The 23,700-nt window shown below is 36.2% G+C and overlaps 1 protein-coding gene across 2 annotated transcripts in view; it reads left to right on the top strand.

Moving 5' to 3' along the window:
* Nucleotides 1–2,272: 2,272 nt before the first annotated feature.
* Nucleotides 2,273–23,700, top strand: part of LOC134790760 (G-protein coupled receptor Mth-like) — a 38,036-nt gene continuing 16,608 nt past the window's right edge. The window contains exons 1-4 of one of the 2 annotated variants that reach the window (XM_063761682.1): nucleotides 2,273–3,741; nucleotides 7,135–7,388; nucleotides 8,963–9,143; nucleotides 13,437–13,515. In XM_063761682.1, coding sequence (XP_063617752.1) covers nucleotides 2,799–3,741; nucleotides 7,135–7,388; nucleotides 8,963–9,143; nucleotides 13,437–13,515 — 1,457 coding nt within the window. In that variant the 5' untranslated portion in view covers nucleotides 2,273–2,798. The remainder of the gene's footprint in view (nucleotides 3,742–7,134; nucleotides 7,389–8,962; nucleotides 9,144–13,436; nucleotides 13,516–23,700) is intronic. The other variant, XM_063761683.1, reaches the window with a different exon arrangement.

The following is a 23,700-nucleotide window of genomic DNA, read 5'->3' on the forward strand; positions in this document are numbered from 1 at the left end:
TAAAGATAAGGAATATATCTACGATGCTTGGGTCCGAATAAGTGAGCTAATTGATTTGGGTTCTTTTGCGGTGCATAGTAACCATCCACTACCTCCTTCTTCTCCGTGGCTTAGTAATGTTTTTTTATGATATACGCCTAAATAATTATAGTCGCTAGCAGCACAGAGGCAAATCGCAGCAACAGTTTCTATGTCATCCGCGGTTTAAATGATTCAACGAGTGTGTACATGGTCTCGTCGACAACTTCTCGCCAGAGACTCTCGGCGAGAGCCTCTCGCCGAGCATGTACAGCTAAGCCGGCAAGACGGCTAACGGCGAGGCGAGGCGGCCTGTCTCGGGGTCTCTCAACGAGTGTGTGTGTTGAAAATGTTATTAATCCTAATATTTAAACTGATAGTTACTAATTGATAATAAATTAAAGCTCTCCAAAGGGCCTCTACGTGATGGATCTATATCCCCACGCAAGCCTATCAAAAGACCGGGATTTAAACGCCCGTGAAATCCAAAATGGAGGTACAAATAATAATAATAAATATTAAAGTACATGTTTTCACAGATCGGCTTAGTCCTACAGCTCAATAAGGCTTGTGTTGTGGGTACTAGACGACGATATATATAATATACACATATATACAAGCACTGGTAAGGGCATTTATTTGTGTGGTAATTTGATGAACACACAAATAAATGCTCTTACCAGGATTCGAACCTGGGACCTCCTGCTTCATAGGCAGGGTCACTATCGACTAGGCTAGGAGGCCGTTTCATTGATAGATTGATAGATCACAATTTGTAATAATAAAAAGAAAAAACTTAAACTAAATATTTTCGAAATTAATTTCTTGGGGTTAGATATGAGGATATTGGGTATTATTTGAGGTATATTTTACAAAAAATAATTCAACGGTATCGTATCTGAAGGAGCCCAAACTTGGTATGTTTTGAAAATTATTTTAATTTTTATTGAATACATGTGACTGAAATGTAATAATGTGATATATTTTTAGAACCGGCTCCGAATGCCCTTTCATTTAATACCACACACGATTGGTTTCTGAACAAAAAATATTTTTTTTCCATACAAAAAAAAAGATGACGTCATAATTACTTTCCGTTTTGTTTTCTTTTTTGGTGCTACGGGTCAAATTGATTCAAATGGCCTAAAGATTAATCGTGCCGATTTTCATACCTTTAGCACCATTTGCAGCTAATTCCGGAATTTCAGGCTGTACCGCTATCACTAGTTTGTGTCATTTCAACGTCGGCGTGACGGTCAAAAAGAGGGGGGAAAAGGGTCGGTTCCCCCGGGTCCAATCTACCTATGCTATATTTCTTCCTGCTCTTAGCAACTAGAGGGCAAGTTTATACATTTTCGTATAATTCAGGGATTAGGAGGATTAGGAGGATTAGGATAATTTCTATTCGTATAATTCAAGAAAAATTAATTCATTTTTGAAATAACTAATTGTTATACACTTTCATAATACAAAACCAAACCGAAACGGTTAATAACTGAATCGGTGAGCTCCATCCTTAGGCTCTGTCTTCACTTTCCATCAGGTGTGACTACTGGGGACAATCGCCGATCGGTTTATTATAAAAAAAATAATGAAAATTATATGTAGGTACATATTTGTGACAATTTTGGCCTTACAATCACGTGGAGATTTGCACTAAATAAAAATTTTACCAATTTGGGTAATAATCTAATGGTAAATCGTCTTTAATAGCCACCTTCCAATAAGTTGACACCTTATACTAAAAAAGATTATGTTTAATATTCATACAATCCCAGTAAAATTTAAAATTATACGTATTTTAGCCATTTTAATATAATGTGTGGTGGTCGTGGCGGCGTGGTAGTGAAAGATGGCCAGTAATAGATGACTTACCCTGCTTATACATAAGTACCTACCACTTACGTTTCGAATATAGTCGTATAGTAGCTTGCTTTTCTAATGTCTTTTTAGCCGACTGCGATGAAGATTGTAGGGTCGGAGTTTCAGGTCAAACAAATTATAAGTAAGTATACTTAAGCATTATACCTAACCCTCTTTTTTGGCTACGCTTCTTTTTGGTAAATTTTATTTCACCGTTCGTTTCAACTACTTACATATATTAATATAAAATGGTTAACAACAAAAAGAGCAACGAAAATGAATAAACTGTATGTATGAAAAAAAAAAACTGTTTTTGTTTACAGGTAGTACGCGCGAGTGTTATGCTTATGATCAGCGCAGCACTTATAAACATTGATTCGATAAAAAAAAGTAGATTTAAATATAACTTCTGCGTAATCATTTTCCAGTGTCGAGTTTGTTATCACTATCAGCTGCTGATAAAAACTCCTGAATCGCTGTCTTTATAGCAATCGGACAATCTTAAGTTGACTCAATGTTGTGAACGTAAATGGTGTCGATCTGTCGATGAATAATTTGATTCAGTGCAGTCAAAAATTGCTCAGTCCATTGTTATTCGCTTCCCCGAACCGCGTGGTTTTTGTTAAGTTTGAAAGCACAAAAGCGGTGGGTGTTTGCGAGGCAGACACGAAAAGGCCGGTCGCGCGGTTACTTCAAGGGCGTAACAGCCTCCAGTGTTGGTCAGAGGCATCCCGCCGACACTGCTCCGGGCCACTCCAGTTTACGCCGCCGCCGCCGCCGTGCCGCGCTCGCAACTCGTCGCTCCGCCCGGCAAACTCGATTTATAACATAAACAATGCCCACGAATACGATCGACACCAACCACCTGTTGTGAACTTTATTCTTTAATATATTTTTAAAGGATTGCAGGCACAAAAATGTGGCTCTCCATTATGTGTTTATTCGCATTAATAAGTGCAAAACGTGTTTCAAGTGAATTAACCGTATTTCATAAGTGTTGTCCGGAGAATCACAGCCTCGTGAAAATTACTAATGTAAATGAATCTTCAATTTTCCAGTGTGAAAGTCGTGAATCCACTAATTTAAAATATGAAATATCTACCTCACCATTAATTATCTCTGATGACATAGAAGTAAGTTACGGCATGCCTGCTGAATGTGAAGAAGAAGATATAGAGGAACTTAAAACGGAGGGCATGGTAGTGTCAACTTCCCAAAACAATTCATGTTATGATAGAATAGTTTTAGAAATACGAGATGGCGAATTAACAAGTAACATTCCGAAAACAGTAGTTTTAAAATGTAATTTTAATGAAGCTGAAAACGCGACAGAATCTGTGTTACATATCGATCGCATTAGAAAATGTTGTCCAGAAAATCATGCTTATGACACGATCAATAATGTTTGTACACGTATTAATGAAGATATTGATGAGAAATGGTTAGTAAGAGAAATTAAAAGCGCAGACCTGCGTATATTTGAAGTTGACACTGGAATTCACTGTAAAGCAACACAGTTTTCGATAGACTTGATGTCCGAAGAATTTTCTTTGCATATTTATGGCAGCAGTTTGTTTGCTTTAAGAAAAACGATGACCAAAGAACAACGATTGGGAGAAGGAGAATGGTGTATGGATCGTAGAAAAGATAACACTGGTTTAGTTGCTAGAGTTTGTGCTAACGATGCAACGCTCTTCGGGGCATACCCTATCAGAAAGTGTTGTCCAGTAGGCGAGCACTATAAAGTCAGAGACTGCAAATCTACAAGGAGCGAATGTGTGCCTAATACCGATTACGAAATAACATTCAATATGTCAATATATCTGGATCCTTTGAGAGAAAAGTACAAGGATTTTCCTGGTAAGTAAATTTCTATCGCTGTATCATCATCGTAATGTTGTGTTGTTGCTGAAGGCCTACCGCGGATACCGAAATTCGCAAACTGCGGGCATATTTCTCTTTTACTCCAATTAAGGCGTAAAATTACTTAATTAGAGTGACAGAGTCATTCTCTGCCCGCAATTTGCGAATTTCGGTGTCCGCGGTAGGCCCTCTGGATATCTTAAAGACATTTGAAGGAATTTACTTACTATTATATCTCTTCATCTTTTGCCTCAGCGTTTTTCGGGTTGCATCCTAAGGGAGGCCGGAGTCCGCTAGAACAACCTAATCATTGGAAGTGGCGCAGGCAGTAGTTTAAGCTAATCTTTCAGCTAAAACTTAAAAGATCGGGCCACTTTTAAGGTTGTCTTATTATTTCATTGATGTTTCATCTTTAATTCACTGTGCAGAGGTGGAACGCGGCCAGTGTCCTGTGAACAATGCCTTAGGCTAATTTAGGTTAAGACCTGAAGACTTATGATCATTTGTTTAATCTCTGTTTTAATAAATAATAAGAATAGATAATCACGTTGATGTTTTTAAAAAATATATGTTAAATATACCAAATGTATTATTTGATATATTTGGTCAATAATTAGAAATAAAGTTTATGTTAATTAATAAGTGCATAGTACATTGCAATATATATTTACAATATTTACATAGATACTTAATCAATTTTTGACGAACCCTAATGTCACCTGGGGCATAGTCCCCAGGACACTGGCCGCATTTCCCCGCATAGTAATAAGGGGAGGTTTGGCCAAAATTGTTAACGAGAGTGAATACCGTATAAGCCCGATGTCTACAGGCGGAGGGATTTTACACACAACAATTTTAACACCTCCCGTGATACACGATACACGAAACGTTTTTGATCAGGATCACGCGAACCAAATATATGTAAAATAGGTAAGGCAAATAAACAGATGTCGTACACCATTTTGTTTATCGTTTGAAGTAAAAGCATGACAAACAAGAAAGTTTAGCCACGACACGATTATGAAAAATTAAGACGAAAGTGGACGACCGCCCTCTCCGAATAAACCGTCTTTCCATACCACCATACAAACGTAGTCCCTATTTTCCTCTATGGATATTAACATTATTGAAAAAATTTTGACATAATTTGATGTAGGTATATCAACCACATATATGCCCCATCGTTTGATTTTTTAGATAAAGTAATTATAAGAGTTAGGAGCAATTAAAAAATAAGGTAAACGTACTGGTGCTCGACGCGGTCCCAGTACATGTCACCTTGAAACTCATTGTCAATAGAGGTGACAGCAAGGTGTCATCTATTGGGCATGTCGAGCACTACGTTTACCTAAGTATGGAATTTGTTTTTCGCTCTAACACTCATAATTATCAAAAACAGCATACCTAGGTACTTTTCATATTAGTACGGGTAAAGTAAGCCTAAATATGGCCATTATCCAGAGAGGATATGGACTACGTTTGTATGGAGAAGCGATCGTCACCTTTTCTCATAAACAGTCATTATTGTCATTAAATTAGAGTCAGTACAAACGGCTAAACGGTAGGACGGCTCGTAGTCCGCAACCCCCATACACAATCCTACCCAACGAGGCGGACTACGAGGCGGCCTACACGGTAGGAGTGTGAATGGGGGGCTTAAGGTAACTTTGCATCGACTTAAACAGAACAAAGTGAGATAAACGTCAATTTTCACAGAAGATTGATATTAATTATGACATTACCACACTTTGTCCAACTATAACAAATTTATTCTTTTTATCATAAACCACTCCGTATTTTCGACTAAATAGTATTTATTTTAAGTTTACGAAATACATATGTAAATATGTTAGTCTGTAAGGTATTTGTAATATGGGCCTTGTAGCCTGATTTAAATTTCTAAATAAATAAAAAAACAAAATAAATTTAATAATAAGAATCAGTATTTTTAACGTAAAATTCGTTTACAACTTGATTTTATAATAAACTTCTTGATTCGTATACTTACTTAACTCAGTGACATACCTAGTAAAAAAAACAACAATTACTCTCTAGGGAATAAAATAGAGTATTACTTCCGCTAAACCTGCGTGAAATACCACGTTTTATGAGCAAGTATGACAACAATATATACGCACTAGTGATTTTCTGATCCTCTAAAGTGGCGGTCGGCAACCTGCGGCCCGCGGGCCGCATGCGGGTCGTGAAACTGTCACTTGCGGCCTGCGAGCCTCTCTGGTTATGTAATATTGAGAAACGACAATGTCTGATAGTCATAAATATTAACAAAGTGCGGCCCGCGTCAACTTACTCATCGTTAACTACGCTACTAAAACTACGCAAAAAAAGGTTGCCGTCCTTTTTAGGTGCGCAACCCTAAAAAAAGTAAAAATGCCAAAGGGAGAGTTTTTAATGTTTTTATCTTATTATTGATTAATCAATGAAATCTATTATCAATTAATTATGAACTAATTTTATATTTTATCCATTAATCAAGAGCTCAGTTAATTAATTTGTAATGTCTTGTCAATACCAAGCGTAAATGGAATTGGGCGGGACATGTTGCTAGGCAGAGTGATAAAAAATCAAGATATCCAAATTGTGTGTAAAATGCCCCATAAATAGTTACTTATTTTTGAATACTAGGTACTCAAAATTGAAACGAGGCGTAGGTTTCAGTCAGTCATTTAAAATCACCACTTCTAAATATGTAGGTATCTTGCATTACGAGTACATTAGGGTGGTCCTTATTTCGTCGTAGTTCTATTTTTCGTAGGCCTATGTCCAGCAGTGGAGGTCCTCTGGCTGATATGATGATTATGATGATAATATTTTTCTACGGGGCACCTGCTCTGTTAAATGTAAAATCTACTACTACAAATCAATGTATTTTTTTTCAGAATTTTTAAATACTTTTTAGGGGACGCTACTGCACTTTGAAAATTTGAATCCTCCATACAAAATGTACTTCTTTTTTCTTTTTCGTTCTTTCGTTATACGACGATGAGTCAGGATGTATTAATGTACAACTTATAACGCGGCTGATTTTTTAAAATTATTTTAGGGATTCTAAGTTCTAGTTCATACTTTCCGTTCCTTTAAACAAATAAAAAAAATATTAAAATATTTGCAATTTTATGTTAAATTTGACATTAATACCCTGACTCATCGTCCCACAAAAAGGAAGTATAAAAAATACGTTTTGCGACCCCTGAAATGTATTTACAAAATCTGAAAAAAAAAAATACAACGGTTTTTTAGCAGTAGATTTTACATTAAGCGAAATAAGGACCACCTTAGAGTACATTATAAAATCTTCCTCACGTTTTTAAATCATTATCTATAACCCAGTACGCCATAAATCACCATATTGTTTTTCTCTTTCTTTAGATTTGCTGGGAATTCGTACATCAATCTTATGTCAGATAGGGAAATATGTGACCAGAAAAGAAAATTGGCAGGACCAGCACAGCTTGAACCTGGACGGTACTATGCAACAAGTAGGAAACAGGGCGCAAGACAATTATTGCGTAGAGGAGTTCGACAGACGGCACTGCCACGATGACAACCCTATCGAGGTCGCAGCCGTTTTTTGCTTCTTAGGCGCGCCTGAACTTGAGAAAAACTTCTACCTGTCATTTGTGGTAAGATACCTTTATATACACGGTGGCCAAAAAATAAGTTCATTCCCGTTACCAAGGAGGTTTGGAGATTATACTGAGCAAGTTTTACTATGGGACCAAACCTGAAATCGCGGAAAAAAAATTTGGCTGTTTCACACACTTTATCTGGTCCATTTTCTATGGGAGGGTAATTTTTTTTTTCGCGATATTTTCCTTGGCAACGGGTATGCACTTATTTTTTGTCCACCCTGTATAATACCTACCTATAATTCTACTATCTCGTGGACATGTATTTTGTAGGAATGTAGGTGCAAGTAGCATTGTACCTACGTACTACACAAGATCCAATGATTCCTAATGTGCTCGACTGGATCTTTTTTATCAACTGTATTTTTGAATACTTTTTCCTCGTTCTATTGAAGTTTTTATATAGACGTGAAGTATCTCATTTACGTATCTTAAGCAGCGTCGTAGATTTAAGTTTGTGTTAGTTTTTCCTTCTTGTCTTCTTATCTATTCTTATATACCGTGAAGTCGGGGTTACTTTAGTCCTGGGGGATAACTTTGGCCATTGAGTTTTACTCAGTCCAGTTTATACATATTGCACTTAATTATGGAAATATGACATGAGGCATGGTATAATAATATACTCCGCCTGGTACTCCATTCCCGTCTTTTCTAGGTCACCTAACTGACACGGGCCTACGTCATCATGCGACAGCGCTATATGATAATATGCGATAGCGCTATATATAGCGGCCATGTTGTTGTGACGTAGGCCCGTGTCACTCTGGGAATGGAAGACCATGTTTTATTAGACTATGACATGAGGTTGCTTTTAGCTAACCTTTGACGTTTTTATGTTTTTTATTACACCCTTTTAAATGAAATTTTCATGTGGGTCAAAGTTACCCTCCATTGAGTCAAGGTAAACCGAGTTTACGTATTCCATTAAAAACAACGAACAACACATAATTATATTGTGTAAGAGCGGTTTCGCACTACGTCCGATCCGAATCCGATCCGAACCCGTGAAAATATGGTCCGTAGTAGCCATAGAACTATTTCTATGGTAGGTTCATAGTTCGTACTTTCAGTAGTTCATTGTTTTTAATCGAAAAATATTAAGATGTGTAATAAGATGTCAGAGCGATACGATACCGATTTGTCAGTGTCAATAGTGAAATTTTTTCAACCAAAAACGTCACCTTTGACACTGACGGATTGGTATCGTGTCGCTGTGACATCTTATAAGCATTGTTAGAATTGGGCCTCCAGTCTCTCCTACCGAGACTGGTGCTTGATGAATACGATTTAACTTGGTATCTTTAGATTCTGATTCATAAGAGGTTATTTCACAAGTGTTTCACTTGGACCATAATCTAATAAAACATGGTCTTCTCTTCCCAGAGTGACACAAGCCTATGTCACAATAACATTGCCACTTTGTATAGCGCTATTGCATATTATCATATAGCGCTGTCGCATGATGACGTAGGCTTGTGTCAGTCACGTGGTCGGAAGAGAGTACCAGGCGGAGTATATTATTATACCATGACTTGGACCCGGTTTACCCTAATTGAATTGACCAACAGCTGATTACCATATCCGCGGTCTGCTTGGGTCTGACATTTCTGGTGTACGTGTCGCTGCCAGAGCTGCGCAACCTGCACGGACGCACCCTGATCTGCCACTCCGGCACCATGCTGCTGGCATTCTCGTTCCTCGCCAGGGTCCAGTACGACAGGGTGGAGGACCATCTTTGTGTCTTCTTTGGTAAGTTCAAGTATTGATTCATAATATGATTAAAGCCAGTCAAACGTGTTTGTCAGTAGATACCTAAAGGCGCGAAATTCAAATTCACTATGAGACGATACCTTCGCGCCTACATTTTTTAAATTTGCTGCTCTTTTCTACTGACGGAAATGGGTTGACTGAGTATATATCATTGATATTCTAGTGTATTTTTCTTTTCTTTTCCTGACAGTTAACATGTATAATAATTAATATCTGGGAGACCGAGCTTTGCTCAAAAACTACGCTTTGGAAAACATATAAAAACTCAAAAATGCGCGTTTTCCCAGAGATAGGACCTAGATCGATTTATCACCCCCGAAAACCCCCATATAGCAAATATGTAATATACACATATGTAAATAAACAAAAATTGCTCGTTTAAAGGCATTAGATAGATAATGATGTGATTGGTGAAACGAAAGTTGCCAGCGGTTTTTACAGCGGGGTTTATTTTAAGTGACGTGACAAGTATTACCTACGTACGTAGGTTAAGACATTATTAATGAATCAAATTTACTACCTATTTGATTATACCTATTGTATAGACACATCAAGGATGTCAGTGGCAGAGTAGATTAGATAGCATACTTCCTTTTAAATTTATAATTTGGTGTACGTTTTTTTTTGTACTTATTTAATTTGCTGTACCTAATGTATGTTTTTATGCCAAATAAATATTTTCTATTTCTATTTCTATGTTTATATAACACCTTAAATAAATTCTCCATCCAATTAATAAAAATACAGAAAATAAATATCTTATAATTCTTAAAAAGCCTTTTAAGTCTGGTAATGTGTGTGTTTAACAAGCTAGGTCGTTAATCATTTTGGGAAGTATCTACCTACTTTATAACAGACACTTATATCACACATTTACCTTCTTTAATCACGTCACAACTTTTTCAGACATAAATGTTATTGTTAGTTAAAGCTCCGTTTGAATGTTGAGGTAAAATTTTCGGATGGTCTTTCCGTATTTTCAATCTGTGATATAACGTAAGGTTGGGTACCTAACTGATTATTTACTTTACTAAGAAGTTTGATTAATTCTGTCTACTTATTTCATAAATATTCCACAGCATTACTCGTCAATGTTAATGTTTTTGTAAACAGTAAACAACCTTAGCTAATTTTTTACCTAATATGTTAAGCCGACCACTGACTAACAGTCCGCCGGACGATATCGGCCGGTCAGTAACTGGTATCGTCCGTTGTGGTCAGTTGTTCGGAACTGTCAAATTTTTGTTCTAACTGACAGGCCGATACCGTCCGGCGGCCTGTTAGTCAGTGGTCGGCTTTAAGCTATTTCTGGCCTAATTTAAGCCAGTAAAGACAGTGGATATACAAAGTAAGGAGGTACTATAATGATTAATACGGAAAGCAGGATGGTTCGATCGTAAATATAAGTCGTCGACCGTGTTAAGTAAGAACTAATTTATTGATCATTGTTCTAACAAATGTATTTAGAGTAGTTCCACTAACTTCTAATGAACCATTTCATTTACAGTGACGTACATAAGCTAATTTATTCAGAATATCATGTACACTTATTGGCTATAAAATTACATACCGTAAAATGGGGTGAGTAGGGATTACGAGGGCAGTTGGGTTATGAATGGGGTGAGAAGGGATGACAGAGGGGTGAGTTGGCTTTTACAGGCTACTGCTACGTAAATTATATATTCTAATAACAAATCAAGCTATTATAATGTTCATAATCCCAAAGTGTCGAACCAACACTTTCAAAACTCACCTTAGTAGGAAATCCCTCGTCACCCCAACTACGGGGTGAGCTGGGATTTCCTACTATTTCGTGTTTATCTCTAAAGTTATGAAATGAAATAACAAATTATCATTGACAAACTAAAATTCATACATCCGGAACACCTTTTTTGTAGGTATATAAATCCATGTTCCACATATAAAAACAAACTTTTATCCAGGTTTGAACTACGATTTCGTCCCTACTCACCCCATTTTACGGTACCTATCTAATATGTATAGCTAAGTAGGAGCATGTAAAAAATAGCTCACACCTACCTCATCCGGAATGTTCACAATCATTCATAACGTTCTAGTTCGAAGCTTCATGGAAAAAACAAACAGGATCTGTTAATAGTTCAAGGGCTCGTATAATATAATATTAAGGATGAGTCACGCTAGACCGGGCCGGGGCCGGGCCGGAGCTTCCGGCGCTTCGTTTTCTATGGAAAGCACCACGATCGACCGATCAGCCGTCAGCCGTCATAGACCGTCGGACGCCTCGGCCCGGGCACGGCCCGGTCTAGCGTAAGTCATCCTTTAGTTTATGGATATATAGCAGGTTGCCTATATGTGTAAGTGGAATCCCCAGCTGTTTTTGTTTATAATATTCCTCTTAGAGTTTTGTTTTTCGATCATATCGAATAAATACAATGTCTACATAATTGTACATGTACCCATTTGTATACTCGTATATAGGTAATGAATTCGCGGAAATAATCTGTAACTTTTAATGCAAACAATATTTATTCGAATAAGTAAATATATAATGTCTAGCTACATAGGTAATTGTACATATACCCATTTGTATACTCGTATGTAGGTAAATATAGGTAGGTAATGATTTAGCGAAAATAATCTCTAACTTTCAAACCTTCAAGAAAAGAGCGTACTCCCATCTTAAAGGCCGGCAACGCACTTACAACCCCTCTGGTGTTGCGGGTGTCCATGGGCGGCGGTGATCGCTTACCATCAGGTCATCCGTCCGCTCGTTTGCCTCCTATATAAAAAATGGCGAAACTATATAGGTTCCTATAGAGATAGCGGTACAGCCTGAAATTCGGGAATCAGCTGCAAATGGTGTTAAAGGTATGAAAATCGGTACGATTAATCTTTAGGCCATTTGAATCAATTTGACCCGTAACACAAAAAAAAAAAAACAAACGTAAAGGAGTTATGACGTCATCTTTTTTATGTATGGAAAAAAAAAATTGTTCAGAAACCTATCGTGTGTGGTATTAAATGAAAGGGCATTTTGAGCCGGTTCTAAGAATATATCACATTATTATATTTCCGTCACTTGCATTCAATTAAAATAAAAATAATTTTCTAAACATACCAAGTTTGGGTACGATACGATCACAAGTTGTGATCTATCAATCTATCAATGAAACGGCCTCCTAGCCTAGTCAATAGTGACCCTGCTTATGAAGCAGGAGGTCCCAGGTTCGAATCCTGGTAAGGGCATCTATTTGTGTGTTCATCATCATCATCACACAAATAAATGCCCTTACCGCCGGGCTTGTATATATGTGTATATATTTTCGAAATTAATTTCTTGGGGTTAGATATGAGGATATTGGGTATTAGTTGAGGTATATTTTACAAAAAATAATTCAACGATTTCGTATCTGGAGGAGCCCAAACTTGGTATGTTTTGAAAATTATTTTTATTTTAATTGAATGCAAGTGACGGAAATAGAATAATGTGATATATTTTTAGAACCAGCTCAAAATGCCCTTTCATTTAATACCACACACGATAGGTTTCTGAACAAAAATTTGTTTTATTCCATACAAAAAAAAGATGACGTCATAACTCCTTTCCGTTTGTTTTTTTTTTGGTGCTACGGGTCAAATTGATTCAAATGGCCTAAAGATTAATCATACCGATTTTCATACCTTTAACCATTTGCAGCTGATTTTGGTCAACCGCTAGTACAGTCACCTGCAATAATATGTTACACAACGAAGGCCGCAAAAATATCTTACACTATCTTATTTGTAGAGCCATAAGAGCGTGTCACATATTTTTGCGGCCTTTGAATAGTAACATATTATTGCAGGTGACTGTACTACTAGTGGACTACGGAACCCTGAAAAACCGACTTCATAAAACTTCATGAAGTGCCATTTAAATCGTTTACAACCAAAATGCACCTCATAATAATTACAATTAGCCCCAAGACGTAAAAATACTTGTCGTGGAGGAGTTCCATTCTAGTCTTCATGAGATGTTCCATTTCACCAAATAGCACTGTTTAAATGCTTGGTGATTAGGTTTAAAAATACCGCTATAAGTAGGTAATTTTGTTAAGATTTGAGGAGTTCCCTCAATTCCTCATGATTTCGGGGTTGGCCCCATAATAAAAGTTGCTCAGTATAATCCCAAAACCTCCCTGGCAACGGGAATGCACTTATTTTTGGGCCATCCTGTATGTAGAATCGTTACTGAGAGATGTACCTACTAAGCCTGGTAAAGCAAACTAGTATGATTTGATTTTTGTTCAGGTTACATGATCTACTTCGGGTTCGTGGCTGCGTTCGCTTGGCTAAACGTCATGTGTTTGGACATCTGGTGGACATTTGGGTAAGTCAATGTTTATATTTTACATCATATGCCAAAACTTAGTACAGACTGTAAAAAAGATTTTTGTTAGGCTCGATTTTATAATAATCTATTACTTACACCTTATTTTGTTAAGTACAGTCACGTAGAGTTAACCATGTAGGTACTGCACCTTATTCGAACCTTTTAATAACTACAAGTACGTACACCCAGCTACAAAAATGCATAGCCGCTTTATGAATGAATTCCATTCATAATGTGGGTATGCACTTTTGCAGGTCGCTGTACAACAAACGGATTGAAAATGACTATTTGTAACGTCAAATATGGCGTATATTTGAGGTGACATAGTTATTTTTAAGTTGTTTGTTGTACACACACCGACACCGACGGGTTCGTTTCAATCGACGATAACATTACAATCTAGTTTCATATGACAGCACAACATTCATGATGAAATTGATAATGAAGTCCTTATATTGATACCTGTACCTACCCAGTGACTCACACTTCTCGTATCTCAATCTTAACGAATTTAGAGCGAAATGTTTCTGGTCATTAAATAAATAAACTGCATGCGTAGGTGGTAAGCAACTGTGAAAATAAGATAAATACGTTAATACGAGTAGGTAGGTTACGTTATTTTCCAAGTATATTTGACGCAGTTCTTAAAAACCTAATGTAATCACGGAATCGGGTTAAGATTTTGCTTTATCCGTGATAATACTGATAATTTCATTATAAAACGGTTTGAAACTGGCGATGTCGGTCGTGGAGTAACTACCTATATCTAAAAAAGTGTGTATGCGTGTAGGTATGTGTAGTTAAAAAAAACCGACTTCATAACGTAGTTTGAGATGCCACTAAAATTATTTACGACCACAATACATCTTATAAGAATTACAATTACTTAACTAAAAGACGTTATTTACTTGTCGTTAAGGAGTTCCGTTCTGGGGGCCGATTTTTGAATTTCGTGAGGTCCGGACATACGAAATCAGTTTGACCTTCTCTAACGCTTCCGCCAATAATAACCAATACACATACATATACATGATCCGTACTGTAATGCTGTCTGAGTAAAAATATTCAATCTGTAAGAGGCGTAATAGCAGACTTTGAAGTTTCCATTTTTCAAATATGTAATAATAACTACATTCGGTTTGGTGTGATGTGACTAATGTTCGTCTCGGAATATAGAATAAACAGCAACGCTAGTGGGAGGCATGTTTTCTTACGTTCTTAACTTATAATATTTTAGGTATATTCGAACGAGCGAGCGAAGCGAAGTGAAGTTCTTACATTCGACTTGAAACATTCGGCTGGCTAGGGGCACGTCCCGGCATTTCGATGTTTTTAAGCTGATCTATCAGAGGATAGTTTGATACTCAATAACTTAAGTATATGTATTCTAATTTAAATTATATTAGGTAAACATGTAGTTGAGGGCATTATATTTTAGTCATTAAATTATGAGCAGGCTCGATCACGGGGTTATGGAGCTAGAAGAGCCTAGAAGGCCCAAAAGCTATTTTTGAGGGGTCTTGCTATTTTGGTCAACTCTTTTGCAAGAAAATATGAGTGGCCATAGTTTAGATACATTTGTAGGGTAAGTGGATCGTTGTCTAGTCAATTGTGGTGGGTACGCGAGGAAATAGGCGTATCAGCCATCTTGAATTTAACATTTTTTATTCAATCGTGTCGAAAATGAAATATATGTCTATGAATCTACACTATATAGTTTATAGCGAACCGCGAGTTCTCAGTTCGGGGCGAACTACTAGTTATTTATGAATCGCCTCGATGAAAACCGCATGCCTTATTATAAATCTATGTTAGTCAAATCTTTGTCGCATGGTGATAAATATTAGTTCTGCAAGTATTACTGGTATCAATCTGTTTACTTTACAAAACTATTTGCCCTCTACGTTCGGAGTGTTTGCGACGGCTCATCCTTTACTTAAAACAATATGTACATAATCCACTTTGAATGATTGTATTTGCAATTTTGCTTTACTTACCGTTAATTTTGAGCTGTTTCCTCATGTAGATAAGTGGAATTGACTTTTAAGTGATAATTTTATTTTGAATGATAAATGTATAATTTGGATTACTCGGATTTGATTTGTAATATTGTACAGTTAGTATTTTCCTGGCGTTGGTTTGGTGAAAAATGTTGTGTTTCACTAGGTAGGTAACCCTAGAGGCTATCGTGCCTTGAAACCCTCCCAACGCTCTAGATTTCATTTTCCAAACCGTGGTTCAATATTTGGAATCTTTCGCTTATTCGGGTATCAATATCAGCACGGAAAGTTAACCTACAACTTTCCCCGCTTGTAAAACAATTGAGTACCTATTTGTACAACAAGAGAGCAAAGTTCGATTTTTGTTCGAGCGCTTATTTTGAGTCCTGTGTAAGTGAAAGATATAATCCCACCAAAAACATTTTCATGTAAAATGTTGCCAAGACGAAACCATAAGGTTCGCATTGTCAAAAAGTTATCAGATGTCATAGAGCCAAGCTTCTAACTCTACAAGCCATAACTTCACAAACTCTACACCTTAGTTTAGTACTATTTCCTTATTCTATACACCTACTTTGCTGCTTAAAAACAGTGAGCAAAATCAAAATATAAAAAAAGTGTTAAGCAGCAAAGTATTCTTGTTCGAGCTGCTCAGGTGAAAGTAAATACAGTATAGCGTAGATAGTAGTAATATTCAAAAAACTTTCATTAATAATTTTCTAAATAGCCAATAACCTCGGCTATGCGTATATTTCGGCCATACCTATTCCTTCAAATAGCTATGCGTGTCATCATCGTAAGAATCTTGGAAAACTTCGATAAACATTAACAACAGTACATTTTACAGACTGATTAAAGTACAGTCAAGTGTAAAAATCAACTTACCCAAAAATATGCCCCGTAGACCCTAATTCGCTGACTTAAGAGCTATGGGACATATTTTGAGATAATTTGTGCACCCATATTTTTACACTTGACTGTACCTGTACGTACCTATACTTTTATGTTTTGAAATCCAATAAAATGCGGCGAGATGAAAACTTCCATAAATGCAAATTAGATAAATTGGACAGAAATAACACTTCACTTGTTTGATGGCCCTATTTGCTCACTTCGAGGATTATATAACATACACAGGCAAGGGGCTGAGATTTTGGAGACTTTAATAACATTCATATTGAGCAATGAAAACGTTACAAAAATGGAAGAGTTAAAGGAATTATGAATAAAAATTTAACTAAAAGCAGTGCCGCAACATACAAGCTCGTCCTTCGTGCCTTAGGCACACTTGCCTCATGGTTGCAATTATCCCGACCGATCTTCACACAATAAATCCTAATTTTAATAATATTGTGTCCTTACTCTGGAGCCATTTATTTAACCCTTAAACAGGTTGTGTATCTATAAGTACCACATAGTAAATGATTTTTTTTGGCGAGCTGAGTACAGGGTTGGGCATATTAAGTGTCCTAGTTTTGTACTGTCATTTTACTTAAATATAGCCCAACTTTTTTTTACTATATAATTTTTTATTAATCGAGAATTTATGCGTCTTTATGATTTCTAGATGTCAGCTTGATATCTATTGTTTTTATATTGTTATCAACATGGACGCGAAACGCCAGCTCGTTGTAAATTTATGCAAGCAAAAATTCCGACCGTGCGAGATATTTAAGAAGCGAAAACATTTAGAATATTAATGTAAGGTTCACATCTCGGACCATTAAGCGACTTAAAAAATCAGGATCTTCAAGAATCAGGCCCAAACCTGGTCGAAGACCATCTGTTTGTGTCAAAAATATAATTAAAAGTGTTCGTGAGCGTATTCGGCGAAATCCATCCCAAAGTGCTAGTTAACTCGTTAAATGTATGAAAATATCCCGACGATCAATGAGGCGTATATTACGACATGATCTTGGATTGAAGGCCTTCAAAAATTTAAAAATGACAGAAGTCCAGTAAAAAGCTAGAGTGAAAAAATGCAGGGACTTGCTAGCTTGGCATGGTATGGGGTGCCATATCACCTAGGGGCAAACTACCACTGCTGTTCATTGATCGGGGAGTAAAAATTAACCAAGACTTTTATATTCAGAACGTGTTGCAGGGTCACATGCTAGAAAATATCCGAAAGTTGTTTGGGGATGACTATTATTGCTTTCATCAAGACAGTGCCCCATCTCACAAAGCTAAACGTACACAAGACTGGTGTCGAACAAATTTGACAGATTTTATACCGTGGCAAGAATGGCCTGCATCTTCACTAGACTTGAATCCGTTGGACTTTTCTATATGGGGATACATGCTCAGCAGGATTGGAAGCACACAGGGAATTAATTTAAATTCATTCAATTATCGGTTGATCAAGATATGGGAGGATATAACAGATGAGGTAGTGCGTGCCGCGTGCAACTCATTCTATGGTAGAATGCGTAAAGTTATACAGGTTAAAGGAGAGCGATTTGAGCTAATGAATTAATTTTGTAAATATAGAGTATGCTTAAAATAAAAACAAGTTTAATATTCAGATTTGAAGCTTTGTTTTAATTTTATGGCTATTTTAAACTAGGACACTTAATCTGCCCAACTCTGTAAATACACCGACCGCAAAATGTCATTGCCGTAAAGTCTATTAAGTGGGTGATATCGGAACGTAAAAAAATGACAGGTGTCAAAACAAATTTCTTTGAAAATTTAGTTGTCAAGTTCAAATCGACAACAAATGGCAGTTTTTGTACGTTTCTCCCGCTGTATAAGTTCCTTACGCCCAAAAAAAGTACTGTAAGTATTTTGTTTTGTATTTTTATGGTAGATTATTAGATAATGTATGTGTAGTAAGTCATAACTTACCATAGTTATTGTTTTTTGATAAAATATTCGATCTAAAAGTTTGTGGTTCGTATGAAACCTCTGCCCGTCTGGGGCACGTTCGAGTGGTTTATAAGTGGCCTCTGCCCTGCAGGAAGTTTACATGACATTTAAGGGTAAGATTCATTACTATGAATGAACCCTCATAGTACAAAAGTAATATATTTTCCTTTGATTTTAAATTAAATATTTATTCAACGGTCAATCTTACGAGCCACGACATCAATGCGAGCCAAGAAAGTGCTGGCAGTTAGTGCAATTTGTGACGTAAGTGTAAATGTGATGTGCACATGACTTGCCCTTAAAACTACTCTGTATGGCTAACAAGGCAGTGGCCATATAAGGACCACGTAGCACCATTGGTCACGAGCAGTGGGCATATAAAAACCACCGGGTTTTTTTTTATTGAATTAGGGGTAATAAAAAAAAATCAAGTAATTACTTTTCTTTTTAAGCTATTACCTACCCGAATCAATTATCAAAAGTAAAAAATGCGTCAGGCCTGTTTAAGGATTAAGAAAAATATTAAATAATCGTCGTGGATCGTAAAATGCGCTGGAGCATCAAATTCCTGGGCCTATCATGAAGTGCCGCCATTTCATGATATGCCTAAGGCTTGTCCAATGTCCAGGCATATCACGATAAGTTCTTATAAATAATAAAACGGCAGATAGATATATGAGAGTAATGTATACGTCGATAATCGAATTTAATTTTGTCGATATCTTTATCTACACAGGTAGATGGGTTCGCCATTTCTTCGTTGTCTCCCCGCACCTATCTGATCTAATTGGGGTAAACAGTTGTATGTGTTGACTTAACATACATAGACAAAAATCGTGTTTCATATGTAATCCAATTTTTTATTGGTTTTGTTTCGAATATATGTATGTAAGTAGGTACCTATTTTTTTTAAACTCTTCACATGGATGTTTAGTACCTCAATTCTTGATTTAAATAGGTATAATTCTTTCATGATCAGTCTGTATTTAGTTAAACTAGTTAAGTAGAAAACTATTTCCCTAGAGCAGTGTAAGTCTGGCGTATACTTTTAATTACTTACACAGAATTACATGGTGTAAAATGACAGTAGGTATATGTACATACCAGCTACTTTATAATAGAACGACACAATCAATAAACATCACATTAAATTCACGCCCGCATACGTCAGTTTTATTTATGTATCTCTGAATATAACTGTAGGTGGATTAAATAAATATCAGTAATTTGCACAGGTACCTAAACTCCTAAGTGATGGTTTCGCTAATTTAAACGGACAAGGCCATGACATAACATTGTCTAAATTGACTTTTAATGAAAATCAAATTACCAGTATAAGTTGCGCTTTGTAGTTAATAGAGTCATATCGTAGGCCAGTAAGGCGAGGCCCTAATTAGGCCTCCCATATACCAGTCTCAGTGGGGCACGATAATGTGTGAGTTGTGTCAGTCTGGTCAGACGCGTCACTTTTGTATTGCGTTAGTTAATGTTATGTAGGTACATACGTGTTTTCACAATATCCATTAAAGGTTGGGCACTGCTGACTCAGTTAATATCTTATTTATTTAAGTAGGTAACATGTCACTTGTCCGTTTGTGTATTTCATATTGAAATAGTCTTTAATTGTTTACAATAAAAAGTCGGTCAAGTGAAAGTCGCAGTCTTTCGCAGTTGCTTATCAAGATTTCGTAATTTTTTGCTTAAGATATTTATTTTGTATGTTTGTATATTGTTTATGTCAAAAGCATTAAATATCTACTTAAGTAACTTTTTAAAGTTCAACTTTGATATTTAATTGTTTCACATCTGTTTTACATATTATTAGTGTTGCAGCTTTGATTTTTCGGGTTCCGTAGTCAACTAGGAACCTTATAGTTTCGCCATGTCCGTCTGTCTGTTCGTTCGAGGCTTTGCTCCGTGATCGTTAGTGCTAGACTTGCTAGACAGCTGCAATTCGACATAAGGATACATCCGATACAGGTACAACACAATCATGACATGCCGACAAAGTAGTAAAATATCATTTAAAAAAAAAACGTAAAGAAACTTTTTTTTTCGTTTCAACCCTATGGTACCGTAGTGTTGTGTTGTTGGATAAGACTTTCAAAATGAATAGGGGTCTTCAACAACAATTTCTTGATGATTTATTTCGATTTTTTAATTTTTAAATACATTTTATTTGACCTTACTACCGACTTGCTAAGTCACATGGAGTTCCATGAGAATTATGACAATAATGAGTAAATTGCCAAAAACTGTGAAATATGAACTAGGTATCACTCTAAATAACTATCTAACAAATAAGGAGGCTAACACACTGATTTTGATCACACAATGATGTTTCTGGAAGCGGCACCAGTATGTTAACCGCCTTCGAACGAAGTTACCTTGAGGGGTAGCTAATGTATAATCGTTAACTCCAAACTAACTCTAAACTAGAGTAATATTATGTAATGTTCGGTTGCTTTGTTTGTCAACATACTTGTCCTTTGTTTTATCAAGAGTTTTATTGTTATCGCTTAATTACTGCCATTATCTGATAATACGTCACCGAAGTTTATCCCCCATTAGCGGCCCAATCCCCCGTGACCTGAACAGTAATGGGCAGCAGTAAAATTTTATTAATGGAGTCGTATTCTTCATACATACCTAAATGGTTTTTGCCATGTTAATGGTTAGTGAAAGAAATTAATGTCTATGTTATACAGATTTATATAAATGGGTCTTTCTCAAAACATATGTCTGCGGTCTAAAAGTGTTGTGGTAATTAGACACAACCACAGACATAAGTATTCTCAGAGAATGATCAATTACTTTCCTCTGCCCGCGACTTGCGTAACAGCAAGTAACAGTCGTAAAACTGACAAACCTAAACCCGCAGTACTCCCGTTGCTAATTTCATAAGCCTATTACCCCATTCTGGAATGAAAAGTAGGTGCCCTTAAGGATGACTCACGCTAGACCGGGCTGGGGCCGGGCCGGAGGACAGATATATTGAACGTAAATAAACAGTGTGATTATTTGTTTTCTCAACCGTTTGTTCACTAGACTGTTTCATTAACGACAGTCAACCAGAAAATTACTTACAGTTTGTGTGAACCAGCATCTTTGGTTAGCAACCCGATGTAAAGTACCTACATAATGGTAGGAGTAGTAAGTAAACTTTGTAAAGTTAAAAAAACTCTACCTAAATACGCGAATAAATTATTTGACGCTCGCTTAGCAAGCAGTGTTAAATGTAATTTATTTATTTATTTAACATTTTAAATCAGGCAACAAGGCCCATATCACAGAATAAATAATAGTACTAGGTACAGAAGATTCACTCTCTAACAAAACGCGTCTGTTACGATTAGGACAGATATGACCGCTAGGTGGCGCAAGCGCCACGCGCGGCCTATGGCTAGCCACCAAAATTGGTGTGGGACGGATGTACTTGTAGCTACTTGTTGCGACGCGACGAAATCGCGGAGTAAGCCACGCCTGCCCTTATAAGAAAAACCTTACAGATTAACATTATGCATTTTTATAAACTTAAAAAACTAAACACTATTTAGGCGACAAAACGGTATTGGTCCTTCAAACCGATTATACATCTGTAAATTAAAGATTAAGATTAAAGATTATTTATTTACACAACATAATCATTCCACATTATCATACAGAGCTGGTTCCTACACAGGCTTTGCCAAATAAAAAGAAAATATTACATATACTGCTCGAAACTAGGGCTCGCGGTCGAGTCCGTGTTTCGTTTACACGTTTCGAATACCCGTTTCCGAATAACACGTACACGGTTTTCTGGCCCGTTCCGCACGTGTAATTAAGAAACGTGTAATTAAGATCCGTCTCCACGGATAAACGGGTATTCGGAGAAACGGATCTTATTTACCCGTGGCTCCGGACACGTCCTTGAAGAGTAGCGAAGGAACGAACCGGCGCGGCGTACTCAAGAGTTAAAAACAAGTAGACGCAAGATTCATGACGAGTTTCCGTCATATTTAACCTTATTCCGTGGTTCATAGAGTCGAAATTCAATAAACGGTTTCTGAGCAGGTAGTTTTTGCTTGCAATGTTGCAATACGAGTAGAAAATTAGAAATACAGTATACCTATGCTACTTATCAAAATAGTATTTTATATAAGACTTCAAATACTAATACTTTATGGTTTATTAATATAACTTGATAGCAATAAAATTAAAGTGCTTAAAAAAAATTAAAAGCAATAAAGAGTATAAAGACTTTACGTTAAAATCTGGCCATGCATGATCTGGTAGGTGGTGGTAGGTAAGTATACAATATTCTTACCAATTGCATATTTTTAAACAGTTCTTATATTTTTAATAATTTGTATTCTGTATATTGTATGGGTGAGTTTTTACGAATATATTCTGTCAATAAGAAATGTATATTTTTTAATCTAATTATTTTTAAAGTTACGTAAGCCAGACATCTTAGTAATATTATAGTAAACCATGTAAAAATTAATAAATACAGTGTAACTCCATATAACGACATTAACGACACTGAAGGGACTGCGGATTTTTCGACGTTAAGTATAGAGAGCGGTTGTTAAATGGAGTGAAATAAAAAGGTCATCTTACTATTCTAAATATTCTAATGTATCTGTTTATAATATACTTAGGACACATTTTGCACAAGAAGAACATTCATTTCGTACAAATAACAACGCCTATTAATTTATAACGTGTAACATCTTGTCAAAAGTCTAGTGCCCGAGGTAAACATGTGCAAGTTGATCATACAAAAACAAAAGACAAATTTTCTTAGAATCTCCGGTACGTCAGTCGAAGTAAACACGTGCTAGATAATAAAACAACAAAACAGCAAACAAAAAAACGTACACAGCTGCAGTTTTTATCAATTTCGGCAACTTAGAAAGTATTTCTTAATGATGTATTATGCCGTATTGTTGTCGTTAAATAGAGTGAGCGTGACGCTATATAGAGTGTATTACTGTAAGTATAGAAAACAAGGTAAACCAACCAAAGTCAAGCAATTTCGACATTTTAAGTTTGTCGTTAAAACGAGTGACGTTATAAAGAGTTTACACTGTAATCATGTGTATCTGCCAATAAGTAATGCACTGTATATGTTGTGTCAATTTTAATGTGTATATGTTGTGTTTATGTGTAATTCTTGTAAGTTTATTGTTTATTGTTGTGTATTGCTATGTGTGTACCTAAATCACATGAAATAAATAATTTTGAATTTGAATTTGAATGTATTTACAACTTTTAATATAATTTAGTATGAATTTATGAAAAGTAAGACTTTTCTTAAATTCATTAT

The sequence above is a fragment of the Cydia splendana genome, chromosome 5, assembly GCF_910591565.1.
Source record: "Cydia splendana chromosome 5, ilCydSple1.2, whole genome shotgun sequence".
Lineage (NCBI taxonomy): Eukaryota > Metazoa > Arthropoda > Insecta > Lepidoptera > Tortricidae > Cydia > Cydia splendana.